Source organism: Callospermophilus lateralis, chromosome 13 (assembly GCF_048772815.1).
Source record: "Callospermophilus lateralis isolate mCalLat2 chromosome 13, mCalLat2.hap1, whole genome shotgun sequence".
NCBI lineage: Eukaryota > Metazoa > Chordata > Mammalia > Rodentia > Sciuridae > Callospermophilus > Callospermophilus lateralis.
In genome coordinates, this window is record NC_135317.1 from 14,334,342 (window position 1) to 14,354,207 (window position 19,866).

General features: G+C 42.2%; 1 protein-coding gene across 2 annotated transcripts in view; it reads left to right on the forward strand.

Annotated features, from left to right (window-relative positions):
- Positions 1-19,866, forward strand: part of Tbce (tubulin folding cofactor E) — a 46,548-nt gene that overhangs the window by 23,261 nt on the left and 3,421 nt on the right. Inside the window, exons 4-15 of one of the 2 annotated variants that reach the window (XM_076831918.1) lie at positions 2,414-2,599; positions 4,661-4,749; positions 8,711-8,810; positions 10,297-10,360; positions 11,646-11,722; positions 13,595-13,690; positions 14,212-14,276; positions 14,571-14,635; positions 14,997-15,149; positions 15,909-16,062; positions 18,293-18,361; positions 19,044-19,103. In XM_076831918.1, coding sequence (XP_076688033.1) covers positions 2,414-2,599; positions 4,661-4,749; positions 8,711-8,810; positions 10,297-10,360; positions 11,646-11,722; positions 13,595-13,690; positions 14,212-14,276; positions 14,571-14,635; positions 14,997-15,149; positions 15,909-16,062; positions 18,293-18,361; positions 19,044-19,103 — 1,178 coding nt within the window. Of the gene's footprint in view, positions 1-2,413; positions 2,600-4,660; positions 4,750-8,710; positions 8,811-10,296; positions 10,400-11,645; positions 11,723-13,594; positions 13,691-14,211; positions 14,277-14,570; positions 14,636-14,996; positions 15,150-15,908; positions 16,063-18,292; positions 18,362-19,043; positions 19,104-19,866 lie in introns of both variants that reach the window. The other variant, XM_076831917.1, reaches the window with a different exon arrangement.

A 19,866-nucleotide genomic window follows, 5' to 3' on the forward strand; every position in this document is an offset into this window, starting at 1 on the left:
CAAACTGGAAGCCAGCCTGGGCAACTTAGAATTTAGTTCCAAATAAAAAAGCATAGGGATGTCGCTATGTAGCTTAGTGATAGAGTGCTTAAGCCTTGAGTTCAATCCCCAGTACTGCCAAGGGGAAAAAACAATATTTAATAAGTATAATAATATATATTTCTCTCTCTCTCTCCCTCCTCCTGCCTTTTTTTTTTGGGGGGTGGGGGTGGGGGGAGCGTACTGGGGATTTAACCCAGGGGCATTTAACCATTGCCATACCCCCGGATCTTTTTATTTTTTAATTTTTAGTTATAGATGAAGACAATACCTTTATTTTACTTACTTATTTTTATGTGGTGCTAAGGATTGAACCCAGTGCTTTACACATGCTAGGTAAGTGCTCTACCCCTTTTTATTTTTTATTTGAAACAGGGTCTTACTAAATTGCTGGGGATGGCCTCAAACTTGTACTCTTCCTGCCTCAGCCTCCCAAATCACTGGGATTACAGGTGTGCATTACCGTACCCAGCTATATTTCTTCATTCAATAACATTAAGTAATAAGATCTACCAGTATATCTAGTAACTACTAAATTTTGAAGTAGTGATAGAAATAAGCTTTTTTTTTTTAATATATCTTCAAGAAGTATAACATGATGTGAAAATATCTCTTTCTGTTGATGCCATAAAGTTGTGGACACTACTTGATTTGTTGCCTGGGATTTATGATTAAAAGGAAATACTGAATTTTAAAAAATATTTTTTAATCGTAGATGGATACAATGCTTTTATTTATTTATTTTTAGGTGGTACTGAGGATCAAACCCAGCGCCTCACACATATGAGGCAAGTGCTCTGCCACTAAGCTAAAGCCCCAGCCCAGAAATACTGAATTTTGATTAGAGATTATTATTGAAAATACACCTCCCTTCTTCTTCCAAGCTTGTTTCAATTAGCTATGACCCACCACTGTTCTGGTGGCTCACAATGGCTGTTCTGTGCTGGGAGCTGGACAGCACTTGGGAGATACTTTTCTTTGCTGTAGTTGTGGTGGCTGCAGCATGTCCCTTGGGTGGCCTGACACGACTGGGGTATAGTATTGTTGCTGACTGAGGGGCTCTGGGTCTCCGGTGAATAGGCTCAGTCTCTCTCCCCCATGAACTTTCCTCATTGACTGAGCAGCTTTACTGTCTGTGCTGTTTGCCTCCAGGTAGGCAAAGCAAGAAACATCAAGGCTTCTTAAGGCTTTGCCCTTAAGAAGTTAGTTACTGATTGAATCTAGTGCAAGAGGAGGAGAGAGAGAGGCTCCACTTGTTGATGGGAACAGTTGGCAGAATCCCATTGCCAAAGGCATATGGCCTGGGAGCCAGCTGAAGAGATGCTTTGCCACAGTTCACTTTCTGGTCACAGCAGCTCAACCCTCCCTTTAAATGTGGGCTAGCCTGCTTGCTTTAGGATAGTAGCAGTGATGTTGTGTTGGTTCTGGGATGATGAAATTCTGCCAGGAATTACTATTAAAAATTGCTATGAAACCTGAATAAAAAGTATGGTAATCTGTAGTTTTGTAGAATTCTTTCCATTTATCTGCATTTTAAAAATATATAAGTGATCATGTAAAGGATTTTGAACATAATCCTACCATCTACATTTTAATTCCTTTATTTTTATTTGTATTTAGAAGTGATTCCTGTCATTGTTTCATGTACAATTTGTTCAGTTTTTTAAAAATCTCAATATTTTACAACTTTCAAGTATTACACTTTTATTTTTTAGTTGTAGATGAACACAGTACCTTTATTTATGTATATGTGGTGCTGAGGATTAAACCCAGGGTCTCTCTCATGCTAGGCAAGTGGCTCTGCCACTGAGCCACAGCCCCAACCCTCAAGTATTACACTTTTTATTGACTACATCTTTCTGGTTTACTTAATAGTCACTATCTAGTTGGGTCATTTTTATGGCTTCCAGCATTCCTCAATTATAAATAAATAATATTACACAAAATATTTGCAAATGCAATTGTTTCTAAATTATTGCTCGCTAACAAATTCCGAGGAATGCAGGCATATAATCATAGACCTACCCAACTTGTAGTCTTTGAGGTTTTATAATTTTTCTTCATTTTATGCCAGAAAAGTTTCATTTAATTTGTATTTCTTGTCATTAGCAAAGTCAAGCTTTGCCCTGTGAGTCTAATTTTGTTCCTTCTCATGTTAGTTGTCTGTTCTATCTTTCGTGCATTTTTCTACAGGGATTTTATATGCTTGTGTATCCTTTGTGTCATACTGGTTATACATTTTTCCTTATTGTTTTTATTGTGTGCTGGTTTTGATTTTTCAGCATGTAGACAGTTTTGAAAACCTTAAGAACATTGCATTTATGGCCTTTATTGGGAGATGAAATTTTTATGTTCCATTTCTTCCATTTTCCAGGCACCCAACGGGAGGATCCTTTATTCGTCCAAACAAGGTAAATTTTGGAGTGGACTTTCTTACTGCAGTTAAGAACCGCTATGCATTAGAAGATGGACCAGATGACCATGGGAAAGAGCAAATTATTACAATTGGGAAGAAACCTGTGGAGACCATTGGTTTTGACTCTGTGATCAAACAGCAGAGGTAAGTGGAGCTGATAGTGGTGGAGCTAAGTTTGGCATTTTTTTTCCAACTTCCAGGTCAAAATTGCCCAACTGCCTGTGGACACTCCTGACTCTTTCAAACTGGACTATCCTTTCTGCGGAAACAGCACACTGAAACCTGAGGAATCTGAGGATTCAGTGTTCCAGGAAATTAACCTCCTTATTTAGCACAGGGTTGTATTTTTCTGGATTGGCATTGAAACACTAATTTGCCCATTATTAATATTTTCACCATATCATCACTGTGGACTATTCTATAACTGAGGCTGATATTTCAGCCCTTTTCCAATTCATGGTTTAGCTTATGACAGGTTAGGTATGGACACAAAGCGACTTGCCACTGTGTGGTAGAGAGAACAGGTACCACCTGTAAGGTTGGTTTTCTCTTCTGCACATTTAATCTTAGGAGCTTTGGGACCTGCATAATCCTGGGTCTCATCCCGACCCGCTGAATAAGAATTTTGGGGTGTATACTTTAAGGAATTTGCTCCTGAGAAGTATCTCAGTCTAGGAGGACACTAAGTAATGTCTTTTACAGCTGCTGTGCCAGCGCATTCTCTTTTCTCTGAAACTGTGCATGGTAACCCTGTGCAGAGGGGTGTACTGCTTGTAGTGATGGATTTGGAATTAGAGAGTGGCAGCTGATGTTTACACAGACTCAGTACCATTGCACCAGAACCTGGCAGGCTATTCAGGGAAGGGACAGTAATGCCCTGGTGACTGACTGAACCAGGCATCAACACAGCAACCCTGGTAGCCTGTGCCAAGACCTCCAAAAATAATAATAATAATAATTATATATATATATATATATTTATATATATATATATATATATATATATATATATATATATATATTTTTTTTTTTTTTTTTTTTTTTTTTTTTTAATCTCTAGCAGTACTGGGGATGGAACCCAGGGTTGCTCTATCACTGAGCCACCTAGGCCCTTTTTTCTTATTTTGAGACAGAGTCTTTTGGGGGGTGGCAAGAGACGGGGCTACTGGGACTGAACTCAGGGGCACTACATACCCAGCCCTTTTTTGTATTTTATTTAGAGATGGTGTCTCCTTAGCGCCTTGTTTTTTGCTGAGGCTGGCTTTGAACTTGTGATCCTCCTGCCCCAGCCTCCCAAGGTGCTGTAATTACTGCGCCCAGTTTGCAACAGTCTTGCTAAGTTGCTGAGGTTGGCCTTAAACTTCAGATCCTCTCGCCTCAGCCTGCTGAGTCACTGGAATTACAGGTGTGCTCTTACCCTGCCTGGCTCACACTTGATCATTGTAGTGATTAATATGATGATTCTGTGGCAGTGTTCAAAAGTATTTATAGAAAAATGTTTGATAAAGATGATATGTCTTTTTTTTTTTTTTTTTTTTAAAGAGAGAGAGAATTTTTTTAATATTTATTTTCTAGTTTTCGGCGGATACAACATCTTTGTTTGTATGTGGTGCTGAGGATCGAACCCAGGCCGCACACATGCCAGGCGAGTGCGCTACCGCTTGAGCCACATCCCCAGCCCATATATGTCTTGATTGTCATAAAATCTGTTTACATGTTAATGAAAATTAAAAGGGTATTTAAAACTAGCAAAAATATTTTTTAGGGTAATTATAGTGAAATTTAAATACGTAAGTGTTATGGTCAGAAGACAGTAGTAATTAGAAATGGCTTTGGTATTTACTTCATTGCACCTTTTAATATAGGAGAACGTTATTCGTATCAAGTTTCATAATATGCAAAAATGCTTTAATCGTTTTGGGTGTGTAGTGGAAATATGGTCTGCTTGTGATCAGTTGTCCTCCAGATGTGGAGTGTGGTTCTCCTGGGGTGGGGAGGCATGGGGGTGTGTGGAGAGGGAGACCAGGGCCAGGAAGCCTGAGTGGTGTTGGTAGACTTTCTTTTTGCTCTTCTCTGTAATGCTGCTTCATTTTGGGTTGTGGATGTTGGTTTCTTTTTATATCTGAAATGCGTGTTTTTTCTAAAGGGCTATTAGATAGCCTGTGTGCTTGTGTGTACATATGAACTCTTATGTTTCTCATGCAGTCATCTGAACAACTTGCAAGAGATTTCTCTAAGGAACTGTGCAGTAAGTTGTGCTGGTGAAAAAGGAGGAATTGCCAGAACATGTCCTAGTATCCTTTTCATGGATTGCTTATTCCTGAACCTGACTTTGGATTTGATAATTGTGCCAGACATTGCTAGTTGCATACTCCATGTCCATTCTCCCAAATTTCCTTCCCGTCAGCAACTGTTTTTCTTGGGGCAGTTGGTACCCAGATAAATTAGCTTCTCTGACTCTTGCTTGCAGGTGTGGCAATGTGACTCACTCGGGCCAGTAAGATGTAAGGTAGAAGTTTCTAGATGGGGCTCTTTGCAAGGGGACACACTTACCCATTGCCTGTACCTACCTCACACCTGAGTGCAGGTGGTATGCCCAGGGCTTTGGCACCTGTCTTGCAAGTGTGGAGAAAGACTGGAGTGCCTGGAGAGCAGTGACATAGAAAGGGAACCAGTGACTTTGAGGGTGCTTCGAGGCCAGTGCCCCAGCTTAACTGCCCTGTAGTGATGTCCTTTCATGAAGCAAAGAAGTGCTATTCTGCTTTCAGGCTGCTGACTGCAGTTCAATTAGTCATTACCTCTTCTCTGCCTTCTCTCATTGTGTTTTTACCATGTATTGCTTTTATGCCCATAACTAGGACAAGGTAAGTCAAATGGCAAGTCAAATTGACCTTCAAATTTTCTCCCAGTTCTCTAAATCAGCCTGAGTGCTACATAATAATTTATGTAAAATGTAGCAATTTATGATTAATTACTTTGGTTTGCAATAAAGATCTCACATAAAGGAGCTCTCCTTAGCAAGCTCTCTCCTGACTGTGTGACTTCAGGAGTTAAACGGAACTCCTGCCCTGAACACTCCCTTGGTGGTCTCTTGGGACCTGGGGATGCTGTAACATCTAGGCTGGTCATTGCTGTCATGAGTAGCCTTCTCTGATTCCAGTGTGCTGCACAAATATGGTCACTTTGTGTGTAACTTGGACGTGGAGGAGCGACTGGTAAGGAGCAAAATGCCACAGAACGTCTGTAGCATCTGGCTTCTGCCTGCCCCACTCCTAAATGATTTCAGAACATCAGGAACCGGGTGATCCAAGACTCTTTCAGTGTACAAGAGAACATCTGGTCAGTAGGCTGTTTGGCTGAAGAGAGATGTTAGTAGCATACTGGAGAATCAGCATATTGCTTCTTTACACTGCTCTTTCCCAGGGAAAGAGATCCCCAACACTCAAAGAGGTTCCAAGAGTTAATCACTCTGTGATTGGTCTTTGCAGAAGTGATCACTGTCTAGTTCTTGAGCTCCTGATGACATTGAAGTATTGCTGTTGTGTGGAATGCAGCCATCCTCCTTTGGGTTGATCTCTCTTTTTTTCCTGGTACTGAGGACTGCATTCAGAGGAAGTTGACCACAGAGCCACATCCACAGCCCTATTTTGTGTTTTATTTAGAGATAGGGTCTCACTGAATTGCTTAGCACCTTGCTTTTGCTGAGACTGGCTTTGAACTCTGGATCCTCCTGTCTCAGCCTCCCGAGCTGCTGGGATTACAGGCGTGTACCACTGTGCCTGGCCGGGTTGATCTGCCTTTGAGGTCGTTCACTGGACAGGCAGCGGAAAGGCTATAGACCTGAGCATGTCAACTCTGAGTGCTCTTCCAGGGGAAGAGACCAGCCACCTCCTGCCTCACCAGCTGGCTCTGAACTTGGGGAAGAGAATCTGTGTGCAGGAGCAGGAACTGTTAGCAATAGAGATCCTTGAACACCGTGGGGGGGGGGGGGAAGGGAAAGGGGAGAGAGAGAGAAGGAGCACTGCAGGAAGTACCTTTGCAGTGTTCAGCCTTATTGGAGAAGAGCCATTCCACGTGCTGTGTACTGCCCAGTAGAAATGTGCACAGCCCCAGCGCCCCAACCTACATGGTGGACTTCAGGAGCCATGGCCTTAATCTCTTTCTAAGCAGCCTGTTTCCCTGGTTAGCGGGGATGGCCCAAGTTTAGGACTGCGAGGCAATGAAAAGCACCCCGCACATCGGTCCTAGGTGGATACCACTGTCCTCCAGGATGCAGTGGCTGTCAGTACCTTGGGGCAGCCTGAGAGGAGCCTTTGGAACAGCAGCAGGGACAGCTCACATCTGTGGGAGCTGAGGGGCCATTGTGTTGCCAGGTGGTGGGGGATCCCTCGGGTACTAGAATGTTTACTGGTCTGGCATTCCATGCAGTGAGCCTACAAGCTTTCACCTGGGGGTGGTCCTTGTTTCTTTGGGGCAGAAACTCATAGCCGAAGGCCTGGCCTTTCCTTGCTCCTTCCCTGTTTGACACCAGGGAGACCTGGGCCTGTGTGCTCCAAAGCAGTGTGCTACTTAGTAGTGCCTAGTTGTGAGGGGAGCATCCTGTCCCTAGTGTTCTCAGCTCTTTTTTTGCAGCATTAGGATTGAACCCAGGGCACTTTGCCACTGAGCTACATCTCCAATCCTTATTTTGAGATAGGGTCTTGCTAAGTTGTCAGGCTGACCTCCAGCTTGCAGTCCTCCTCCTGCCTCAGCCCCCATGTTGCTGGGATTACAGGTGTGTGCAGGAGTGACTTTTTAAAGACCCAGGTCAGATCCCATCACACTATTCCAAACTCAATTCTCATTTTAGGCAGAGGCTGGCAAAGACTTTAACATAGCCCCTAGGGAGGGCCCTTTGTGAAGTGGTCTGGCACCTAGAGACTTTTGCAACCTCTTTTTTGTGACACTGGGGGTTGAACCCAGGACCTCATGCATGTAAAGCAAGCATTTTACCACTGAGCCACATCCTTAGCCCCTTTGAGACGTCTTTTCCAGAACCCCAGCCCTCTCTACTCCTAGCATGTTGAAACTGGCATTTTACCACTGAACCACATCCTTAGCCCCTTTGAGACCTCTTTTTCAGAACCCCAGCCCTCTCTACTCCTAGCATTTTGAAACTGGCTGTCCCTGTCATAGGCTGAACCCATCCTAACCAGAGACCTTTGCTCTTGTCATTCCTCTGTTCTTGCTGTGCTTCTTCAAGGTGTTGTTTCCCCAATTGCTCCAGGTCTCTGCTCAAATGCCCTCTTATAAGAGGTGGTGGTTTTCCCTGCATACTGTATAAACTACCATCCTTGCCTTCCCATGTACCCTGTTTCGTCTTGGACACACCGTGGAGACACATGCTTATCACCTGACTCTCTCTCCACCCAGATGTTTCTTTGCCCACTGCTGTCCTCCTGGCCCTCAGTAATTACTTGTAAGGTAGATGAGCAAACAGAGTAATGGTTACCCATGTCAGAATCTAGGGTAAGGTCCAGCTCTTTTAGCTGATAGTCCTTTCCCTCACTGGAATTCTTGGAGCCAGGGCTCTTTTAGGGCATAGTGACCATATCTGGTTAGCAATCATGCTTGCCCGTCAGCTCTGGTGCTTGCTCACAGCTACTTGTCCTGCTAGCTTACTCTTCTCTGAATCCCGGTACCAGTGACAGTGGGTGTCATACTATTTCCAGGGTACTAGAGATCCTCTGAATTCCCAAATCATTCTTGACACTTTTGAACCTGTGTTCAAACTAACCCCTGCCCCCCCGGCCTCCAGATGATGCCATGTGTTTGGAGGTTCCTGTGGGTCACAGTAACACGGATATAGGAGGATGCAGGAGAACTGTGAGAATGGTGAAGCCTACAGCTACAATGCAGTTCTGAGGGCCAGGCCTTGGGTTCAGCTTGGTGCTTAATGAATCAGTTACCATCTCTGTCGTTTCCCCCTCTTTTTTGTTGGATAATAGTTTAATTATGATACTTGGTTCTTATTCATAAGATTGTAGATGTTTATTTCAAGTATATGACAATGAGCTTTTTAGTTTTGAATTGACAATGGATAATTTAAAAGGTTGAAAAGCATTATGCTGTGTTCACACATAAAAAAATTTCAGGTAGGACAGTGAGTATAAGGTGAAAAGTTAAAGAGCCTGTGCTCCAGAATAAAGAGGTAAATACTTTTATAAGTCTTCCATGAGTCTTTTGAAACTATTGTTTCTTAACATGTGCTTTTAGATATTACAAGAGTAGATGTGTCAAAAAACCTGTTGTCATCATGGGATGAAGTGATTCGTATTGCTGATCAACTCAAAAACCTGGTGGTTCTTGATCTCAGGTATGAACTCCTAGTTACCTTATTGTTGAGAACCATAAAATTCCTGTGTCCTTCACCCTCTTAGTATCTCTGGGAATCAGATGGTAAGGCTGCCACCTAGTAGATATTATTAGATTGTGGACAAATTTGGGCTTATTTAAATTCCCTAAAATTAAATTATTCTTTAAGGGCACATTGATTAGTATAGTCTTTTAGAGGGTCCAATAAGGTGATTCATTAATAAGAAATGTGTTTGACTCTTTATCGAGGGGGGGAATGTGATAGGTTAACATTAAACTGGAAGATTTTCAGATGTCTTGTAAGTATGACAATGAAATGTGGAACATTGAGGGATGTTTAGCTGGGGAGGAGAAGATAGGTGATATTATTAAAAGTGCTTTTTCATAACGGATGTTTTTAGTGTTATTAGGAATAGTGATTTCATTGGGATACTGTTTAATTCAGTTTTGTTAAAAAGTTTTCATTATTTTATTACTCTATTAATGTCACAATTTTGTAGTCCTTTCTGAATAGTTTATAATTTTTAATCTCAGAACCTAACTTTCCAAGGATTCAGCCAGGCCTCCTCTTTTATTCCTTTTTGTTTGTTTCATTTTGCAGTGCTAGGTAGGGGTCAAACCCCAGGGCCTTGCACGTGATAGAGACATGCTCAACCAGTGAGCTACATTCTCAGCTCTTTTTGTTTTGAGACAGTTTCTAAGTTTCAAGGCTTGCAATCATAGGATTACAAACTTCCCAAGTCCCTGGGATTATGGGCATGTGACATCATACCGTGTTCTTCACTTTTCATTCTCTTTTTGGGGAGGGGGAGCTGCTGGGGATTGAACCCAGGGACACTTAACCACTGAGCCCCAGCTCAGGGTCTCACTGAGTTCCTTAGGGCCTGCTCAGTTGCTGAGGCTGACTTTGAACTCGTGATCCTCCTGCCTCAGCCTCCCAATTTACTGGGATTACAGGTGTAATCCACTCTTGACTGGACTAAGGTCTGAAAGTGACTGTCGAGGCTGACTACTTTCCAAGATGAGACTTTGTCTTCAGAGAAAGATGTGAAAGGGCAGCAGTTTATCTTATCCATCCTAATAGCACAGGGCCAGACTCCATGTTTAGAGAAGCAGAATTCTAGTTCATGTTCTAGCATGAGATCAGTAACACTTTTGATAACATGATTACCCTTTGCAACATCCAGAAACTCATCCTGTGAGTCTGGAATCTCACCTTAGAGATGCCTGCACCTCAGGCTTCTAGGCACCTGCAGCCTCACACCTATGCCTAACCCTGTGGAAACACTTTTACACATTAGCTACTAAAAGGTTGTATGTGGTAAATATTAAGATTAGGTAGCAGTGGCTCACTCACTGTTTTTAATAGCATTTAATTTGGGGTTGAAACAAACCAAACCTCTCAGGTTAAATCCCAGATCATTGCTATCTTCATTGGTTCAGTTGTACAAGCAATAAAGTACACCATATCTTCTCTTTCTACACAGTGAAAACAAGCTGCAGTTTCCCTCTGGCTCACCAGTGCTAACTGGAACGTTTTCTACATTGAAGGTATTAATTCTCAATCAAACAGGAATTACGTGGGCTGAGGTAATTCTGTTTCTTTGGTTTATTACATAGTAATAAGCAGTTGGAAGTGTTTGCTTTATGGGGAATTAAAGCACAAATGTGGCTTTAATTATCCAAGTAATGGGATTCTTTATACTGCATAACAGGAGTTAGAAAATCAGAATTTTATATTTAGGAATCCATGTTCTTCCTTGGTCCTTCTCCCTCAGCCCATTTGGATTTGCTCTGGCTGGTGGCCTGATAAACACTGGGACTCCATAGTAATATGCAATAAATATGTGCTGAGCTTTCTTTCTTTCTTTTTTAGAGAGAGAGAGAGAGAGAATTTTAATATTTATTTTTTAGTTTTTGGCGGACACAACATCTTTGTTTTGTATGTGGTGCTGAGGATTGAGCCCGGGCCGCACGCATGCCAGGCGAGCGCGCTACCACTTGAGCTACATCCCCAGCCCAACTTTCTTTTCTTTTTTGATATGGGGTTTGAGATAGAGGTCTCACGAGCAGAGACCTCATGATTTCCTTGTAGAAAGTCCAGCTCCTCACATCATTGCTCCTCATAGACAGCTAGACTCAGAAGTGGACTCTGGGTCCTTGGCACAGCAGCATTTGACACTCGCATCTGGTACCGTCTTCAGTCATGGTTTCTCTGCTTCCACACCCAAAATATTCTACCATCAAAGCAAGCACAGAAATGCTCAGCTGTGTCCTTTGTCTACAGAGTGCCACAGAGGTGGCTCAGTGGGGTCCCATCACCCTTGACCTGGCCCCAACCCTGGCACTCCACTCCTACACTCCTTCTTGGGATAAGATAGATATCGACCAGGTATAGGACCAGGTATAGATTTAGCCTCGGGACAGGAAGGATACTTAGAAATGTTGAGACACATAGTCTGAGCGGTGCATCCTTTACACACCAGACTGACATCTAGAACTGAGGAAGGGTGCTCAGCACCACTGTGCGCCTTAGGCTAATCAGAGTCTGGTAGATGGTGCTTAGTCACCATCTCCAGCTCCCTTTCTGAGCACCTTTCCTAAGCCAGCTACTGACACCCACCAGCTGGGTTCAAAATGCTCCAGCATGTTACAGTACAGCCCATCAACATTTTAATTTGCTACCTCACCAGGACCACATGCAGCTGGTGAGAAGTGTTTGAGACAGTGTTTCTAAAACAGCAACTGCAAGGAATTGCTGTGGAACTGTGGCAGTGAGCCTATGGGAAGTAGCACCAGCAGAGGCCACTTAGCCCTGAACAGATTTCCCTTCCAGGTGCTGCATTGTGCCCCGGGGTGGCCAGTACTTGAGGAGCTGTATCTGGACTTCAACAACATCTTCATTTCCGAAAGGTATTAGGTGGCTCTAACTCAGCCTGCGCCATTTAGTCACCCTGAGTTGAGATGGTTAGGAGGATTTACGGATAAGAATTTGAAACAAACTGGCCTTGAGCCTCTGGGACTCAGCCTACTCTGCTGTACCTTATCCTCACCTTCAATAAATCTGTTTTGCCTTAAAAATTTTTTTTTATTAAATACTGATTATTTATTGCCTTCACCAATTAGAAAGTCAGTTGAATCGAGGGAAACTCATGAGGGTGACACCCTGAATTAAATACTTATACTTTTGCATAAATATGTTCAGCTTGCTGTTTCTCAATAGCATTCTGTAGGATATGCTGGGCACTTTCTCCCGTTTCTTTGCTAAGGATTAAATAATAGATTTATTTATTTATGTTGGTGATACTGGAGACAGCCAAATGCAACTACCACTGAGCTACATCCCAAGACCTTCCTATTTTTTATTTTGAGACAGTGTCTAAATTTCGCAGGCTGGCCCAAACTTGCTATTCTCCTGCTTAAGCCTCCTGAGTTGCTGAGATTACAATCATGTGATGTTGTTCCCTGCTGAATAGTGAATGTTTTTTGGTTTTTTTTTTTGTACCAGGGATTGAACTTAAGGGCAGTTGATTACTGAGCCATATCCCCAGCCCAATTTTGTATTTTATTTAGGGACAGGGTCTCACTGAGTTGCTCAGCACCTTTCTAAATTGCTGAGGCTGGCTTTGAACTCATGATCCTCTTGCCTCTGCCTCCTGAGTAGCTGGGATTACAGGTTACCACGCCTAGCCTTTTTTAAAAAAAATATATATTATTAATATATTTTTAATGTATTTCTTTTTAATTATAGATCCACTATATCTTTATTTATTTATTTATTTTTATGTGGTGCTGAGGATCAAACCCAATGCCTCACATGTGCTAGCCAAGTGCTCTACCACTGAACTACAATCCTAGCCCCCAAAAGTGTGTTCTTTTAAATAAATATGTATTGTTGCCTCTCCTTATCACCACACTCAGTCTCGAGTTTTCAGTTGTATCTATTTCTTTTTTTTTTAAGAGAGAATTTTTTAATATTTATTTTTTAGTTTTCAGTGGACACAACGTCTTATGTGGTGCTGAGGATCGAACCCAGTGCCCTGCGCATGCCAGGCAAGCGCATTACCGCTTGAGCCACATCCCCAGCCCTGTTTCTATTTCTTTCTTTCTTTTTTTTTTTTTTTGGTACCAGGGACTGAACTCAGGGTATCAGTTTTTGTCTTTTTCAATGAAATTGACACAGGTACATTAAAATAGGTTAGAAATCATAATCTAAAGCTTATTGTTAATAATTTTGTCAGTAATTTAATAAATATTCTTACTAATCATTCATCTATTATTTTCCTCAAAAGAGTACAATTCTAAAAATATAAATGTTTATCTCAAAGTTACTGTAAGTGGCAAATTTGTTATTTATTTTTTAGGTGTTTTATAAATGGGATGTTTAGATATAATGGGTTAAATTGCTCATTATTACATCATTAAATTGTGTGAAATAAACACATGTGGGAAATTTTTCGACAAATTTGGATTCAAATTCGTAAGATTTTATTGTACAGAATGGTTTTATTATACAGCTAAATGCAGCTGTATAATCCAGTTATAATAATCCAGTTTCCTCTCTGATAAAAACTTGCAGATCTGTGGCACAGTGTCACAAGCAGGATGCTGATATTGATTTGGCCAGGATTATTTGAATCACACCATGAGGGTCTCCCAGGTTCCCTTTTCATGGTCATACCCACTTGTTTCTATCCCAGTGGTCCCTAATACCAAATGCAGGTATTCTGAGGCCACATGCTCATGGCAGCAACACATGCTGAAAAGATGGTGTTTTCCATACAGGCCCAGTAATGTTCTACAGACGCTCAAGCTGTTAGACCTTTCCTCTAACCCATTAATTGATGAAAACCAGCTGTTCCTGATAGCCTATCTGCCCAGGTAATTTGATCCTAAAATGGCTATTACAGTAGGCCTAGTAAATTTTTACAGAATGAATTTTCATATGCTATTACCTTTCTCAATAGAAATATGATAGTGATAAGATTCTTAAATTGAGCTATTTCCTGTAGGAAGTTTTCATTTTAATTCATTTGGAGAATTTACTTGTGAACCACATACAACGTGAATCATGTACTAGATAATTTGAAGAATGGATAATCTGACCTTGGTGATATAATACTGAGCCTGCACTTTGTTAAACTTAGGGAATTGAGACTATTTCTTAGACCCTTTTAGCAAGAGAGACAGCAGTAGGGACACAGAATGACAGAGGCCTGTAGAATCACTAGGCTACAGCATTAAGAGTCCTTCTGCATGCCTTTAATTGGACTCTGATTTCTGAGCATTTTACATGGAATGAAAACCCAGGGTAGAGAAAAGAATTTATAAACCTAGACTGGTTGATAGTCCATAGCATTTATATTGTTCTGTGTAGTCAACTTTAACATTTATAATTTCAGATTAGAACAACTAATCCTTTCTGACACTGGAATTTCTTCTATACATTTTCCGGATGCTGGAATTGGTATGAGATTAGTAAAGCCACCCTCCCTGCCTCCCATCTGTTGTATGTTACTGGGGGTTTAACCCAAAGGCACTCTACAACTGAGCTACACCCCCAGCCCTTTTTTAAGATTATAATTTGAGACAGGGTCTTGCTATAGCTACCAAGGCTGGCCTTGAACTTTCGATTCTCCTGCCTTAGCCTCTTGATAAGATGGGATTATAGGCATGGTCCACTACACCTGGCCTCCTTGCCCCTGTTCTTTAGCCATTTCTTTTCACTTCTACCATGTGACTTAATTCTCCTTTTTTGTAGGGTGCAAAACATCCATGTTCCCGTCCCTGCAGTACCTTGTAGTAAATGACAATCGGATATCACAAGTAAGGGCTGCGTCACAGTGCGCCCAGCGCATTATCGCCTATTCCCACTCTTGTGGAGTTCCTAGGTTCCTTCTTCTATTGAAAACCTTTTAAATCAAAAGAGAAATAACTCCTCAGAGTGAAACTCCTCATGCAAAGTAAAAAATATTCAGAGTGAGCTTGGTGTAGCATGTCCAGGCAGGCTGCCAGGGTTTCGGGTGGCACAGTCATGGAAAAGTGTGGTCTTCCTAATGGGGTGTTCTATGCGTGAAGCTTCCCTGCCTCAGGTTAGAATGGAGACTTCTGCTTTTCTGTTGTTAGTTCACGAAATCTGAAAAAGTAGTCTGAAACATTGCTTTTATTTCCTCTTGTTGGGTTTCAGTGGTCATTCATCAATGAGCTAAATAAATTACAGAGCTTGCGTGCCCTGTCCTGTCTAAGGAACCCCCTGACTGAAGGAAGCAAGGAAGCACAGACCACTCGACAGCTCATTATTGCCAAAATTGGTCAGCTGAAGACCCTGAACAAATGTGAGGTGAGCAGTGGTATCATGACAGGATTCTGTTTTTGAGATGGGTCTTGCTATGCTGCCTAGGTTGGCCTCAAAGTCCTGGGCTCAAGGGCTGCTGCCTCAGCCTCCTGAACAGCTGAGACAATAATGCACAGCCAAGCCTGGCTTTAGATATTTTTTAGACTAGAAGGTCAATTACCAAAAACTGTAAAAAGAAATTATATTTGGATATTGTAAAAGGGTATGAAATGTAACTTTCCTTCAAAGGGTGGTAGGTTGTTTTTGTCCATTTTAGTAATAATGGTTCTTTTCTGACTCCTCAGGAAAGAGGATTACACTTAGTTTAGTGCCAGAAATATCTGTCGCTCTACTGCCCTTGCTGATTTATTTTCATTTGAGCAGACGCAAAGGAGCACACTGCAAAGAGTACTGGGCACTTCCTCCTGTTTCTTTGGAAGAGTTAAGTAGAACGAAGACAAAAGCACAGAACATGTCTCTTCTCCTTGTCAGCCGCTTCTCCCCATAGAAGTGGGAAGACCAGGCCTGGCCACACTGTGCCATTCCCAGAGAGGGAACCCCAGGCATCCAGCATCAGCCAGCCTGTAGGCAATGTTCTCATGAAGAAAAAGATAAAACTGGAAATCTTTTTGAACAAACTCTTGAGTTCTGTCAGTGTCATCCCTCTAAATTTGATTATGCTGTGCTTAGGCAGTGGAGGAAGGGCAAGGTACAAAACACAAGTGACTGTTTTCATAGACTTGTTTTTATTTCACATCAACATAGATTCTTCCAGAGGAACGGCGAGGAGCTGAGCTTGATTACCGAAAAGCTTTTGGAAATGAGTGGAAAAAGGCTGGTGGACATCAGGATCCAGAGAAAAACAGACCAAATGAAGAATTTCTTGCAGCCCATCCTAGATACCAGCTCCTGTGCCACAGTATGTCCACATGACCTGCTGGTCTTTCTCAGGGCAGCACAGGCAGTTCAGTGTGTTTTTGTTTTTCTCCTTCTCTTGGGGTTATAGGTACTTTCCTGGGGCCACTTCAGCAAGTTGAGAGGAGACATAGGTAAATCAGTGTCTCTTGGCAGGAGGAGCTGGGAGATTCTGAGGTTCCTAAAGGGGGAGGGTTGCATTTGAGGAAGGGAAAGCAGTCCTTAGTGTAAATCCTCTCATCTTTGCCTGTGCCCTCTAGATGGTCAATTTCATGAGTGGTTACCACTCTCCACTCCAGGCGGGGGTGGGAAGCATTCCAATTCATCTCATAGGACTTGGGTTACTTTTTTTCCCCCCACTAAAATTTTTTTGTGGTTGTAGATAAACAGCATGGCTTTATTTTGTTTCATTTTTATGTGGTACTAAGGATCGAACCCTGACCCTCACACATGCTAGGCGAGTGCTATGCCACTGAGCTACAGCCCCAGCCCAAGGACTTGTATTTTTTATCACCCTGGGGTAATTCTAACTTATACAGAAGTTTACACTACCTGGTTTCTCCTCAGCTCTTCTGTCCCCAGGCTTGCTCATGTTCCGAGTTTGGCATTTGATGTGTGGTGGTCCCTTAAATTCTTCAGCCTGGCTTCTTAGGCTTTCAAGCTTAAGAATTTGTGAGTCTTTGTCCCTGATGTACTTTTACTTTTTTAAAAACTTCATTATTATTCCACATTTCACTTTTATGTGAATTTCCTTTTTATATATTTTCAAATTCAAGGTGAAGCTCACTGCATAAATGCTTCAGGCTGGAACCTTATCTGAGAGGAAGAAAACCTGCCTATGGGGAATGCTTTCAAATTACTCCATTAGCTGGCCCAATTTCCGGGCCACTCTCAATTACTTGGGTGAGGAGGGAAAGGTTCTAAAACAGATGGCAGCTATGTTGACTATTTCATTGCTCAGAATGCCAAGAGAGAAAAGCAGATCTCCGGGGTGTTTAGAGGAATTCCCTCATCTGTTGGCCCAGAGCAGGAGAGAAGTACGGTAGTTACCCCTATCTGCAGTTGCAAATTTGGGGGGGGGGGTACTAGGGATTAAACCCAGGACACTTAACCACTGAGCTTCATCCCTAGCCCCTTTATATTTTATTAGAGATGGGGTCTCACTAAGTTGCTTAGGACCTTTCTAAATTGCTGAGGCTGGCTTTGAACTCTTGATCCTCCTGGCTCAGCCTCCTGAGTCACTGATATTACAGGCATGTGCCACTGTTCCCAGCTTGCAGCTGCAACTTTCATTAAAAAAAAAAAAAAAGATAATAAAAAATTCTTAGTTCTAAATTGCATACCATTCTGAGGAACGTGATGAACACCATATCTTGTCCCCCCAGGACAGGAATACGTTTCACCAGAGCATCCACACTGTATATGCTGCCCACCTTAAAGTCGCTCAGCTATGTCCTTGTAGACTTGTTGCAGTGTCACAGTGCTTGTGTTAAGTAATCCTTATTTTACTTGAAAAGACCCCCAAAGCACAAAAGCAGTGGTGCTTACAATTTGGATAAGCCACAGACAAGCTATAAAATGTTCCATTTAAGTGTAAAGGTAAAAGTAAAATATTTTGAAAGGGCACATTTACGTAACTTTTATTAGTTTATTGTTACAATTGCTAGCTATTATTGATCTACTGTGCCTAACTTTATCATAGATGTGTATATTCCAGATATAAGGCTTGGCATTATTTGCAGTGCCAGGCACTCACTGAGGTCCTGAAACGTCCCCCACAAACCAGGGGTCTGCTGTACTGCATTTTCAGGCAGAAGAGCTGGTCTGCAGTGCGGGCACTGGGCACCGTCTATCCCAGTCTGTCCTTATACCATGTTAACACTTGAAGGTGTCCTGTGACTTTTGTCACAAATAGTACCGGGTTTTTCCCAGACCTTACAGAAAGGGAGCATTTTCCAAAGTTGAAACTGTGTGTCCACTTGAAGTGTTTGAAAGCAGGTTAACTCATAGTTGGAGCCAGGACCCTGTGGGTCCTGAGGAACAGTGATGTGATGCACACTGGAGGCTTCTGCCTTGGGAGGTGCGCACCCACTCTCCTAAAAATCAGAGCGGCTGAATAAAAGCAAATTGTTCAGATTAGCACACTGTGGTTGCTAGGCGTATCCTGGGGAAGGAAAGGGGTCCACTGACATGCACCTCTCATCATTTGTCCCTCTTGATTTCTTCTAAAACAGAATATGGTGCACCTGAGGACGGAGAACTCAAAGTACAACAACCATTTATGCTGAAAAACCAACTACTGAGTAAGAATCCCAAATTCACACACAGCTTTATATTCTAGGCTGAAGGGATAGCAAAGACATGATAGGGATGTGCATTTCTTTTAGGAACAACTGAGTGAAATGCCTTGATCTTTAAAGGAATTCTCTGTACCGAAATTCCTTGGGGTGTGGCGTCCTGCTGGGATGGAACCCAAGGCCTTGCACATGCTCAGCAAGCCTCCACTGCTGAGCTACACCCAGCCCCCTACATTCTAACCTTCAATGTTTCTACAGTTCTCGGGCTTTAAACTCATTAATAGTGTTATAAAGGTGGGAGGGATTTGGAATCCATTGACTTTTCTTACACTTGAAAATCCAGCTCAGTTGTCAGGAAAGGAATGCTGAAGCAAAAGGCAAAGCAGTGGAAGGCCAGTGCTCCAACTGTTTTGTAGTCACCAGGAATTCATGGAAATGTTAACAGGAAAAAAAAAAATTTAACATCATTTAGATAGATTTCTTTATCAGGACTGACACTAGTTAGTGTCCTAAACAGCTCTATTATTTGGCAGTGATATTAACTTGTAGGTTTTATTACTGGGATTGAAGTTAGGGCCTCGCACAGTCTAAGCACACTTCTATCAATGAGCTGTACCCCAACCCTGCATGCACAATTAAAATCAGTACTGTAGTAGACATCAATGTAGTCCTTCTTCTTTCCTTAAAGCACTGAAGATAAAATATCCAAACCAACTTGAACAGAAGGTCTTAGAGAAGCAACTGCCAGGTAAGATGAATGAAACCATCTTTGCCTTCCTTGCACTTTTGAATCACTGGAGTGGGGATGGGTTGGCTCTTGTATATAGACCAGTGATTGAAACCTTTAATTCAATTCATATCTAGAATTATGGACCTCAGGATTTAAAGGTTTTCATTAGTCTTTTGTATCCTAAAATATAATCAGCTGTGCTAATGTCACTCCTCTAGCCCCCCCAAATTCAAATCTCCCATACCTTTTGAAGTATTGGGGATTCTACCCAGGGATACATACTACCACTACATCCCTTTTTGTTTTTAGATATACTCTATCTTATACTCCAAGTTGCACAGGCTAGCCTGGACCTTGGGATCTTTCTGCCTCAGCCTCCCAACTCCCTGGAATCATAAGCCTGGCTCGAGTCTCCATAACTTTATCAGCTTATCTGGAAAAGTTTTTTTGTTTTTAATTGGGAGCCTTTGCTTGTGATATTTATGGCCTAAGGGGTTGACTGGCTTAGCCTCTTAGGAATTCCTCAGGCCCATTGAGCTTAGTTCTGATCATCATTCTGGAGGCTCTAGTCCAAAGAGAAAAGGAGACACGTCCTAGTGAGGCACTAGCACATTTGTGACTTTATTCTGCTCCCATTCTGCCCACTGATCAGGACCCCACAGAAAACATTCTCAGATGCCTTTTTTTCCCTATCAGACACACTGGAATGGTTTCCTTTGGGGGAAAAAAATGACTTTGGAACTTTTAAAAAACATATGGCCAGGAGCTGGGGTTGTAGCTC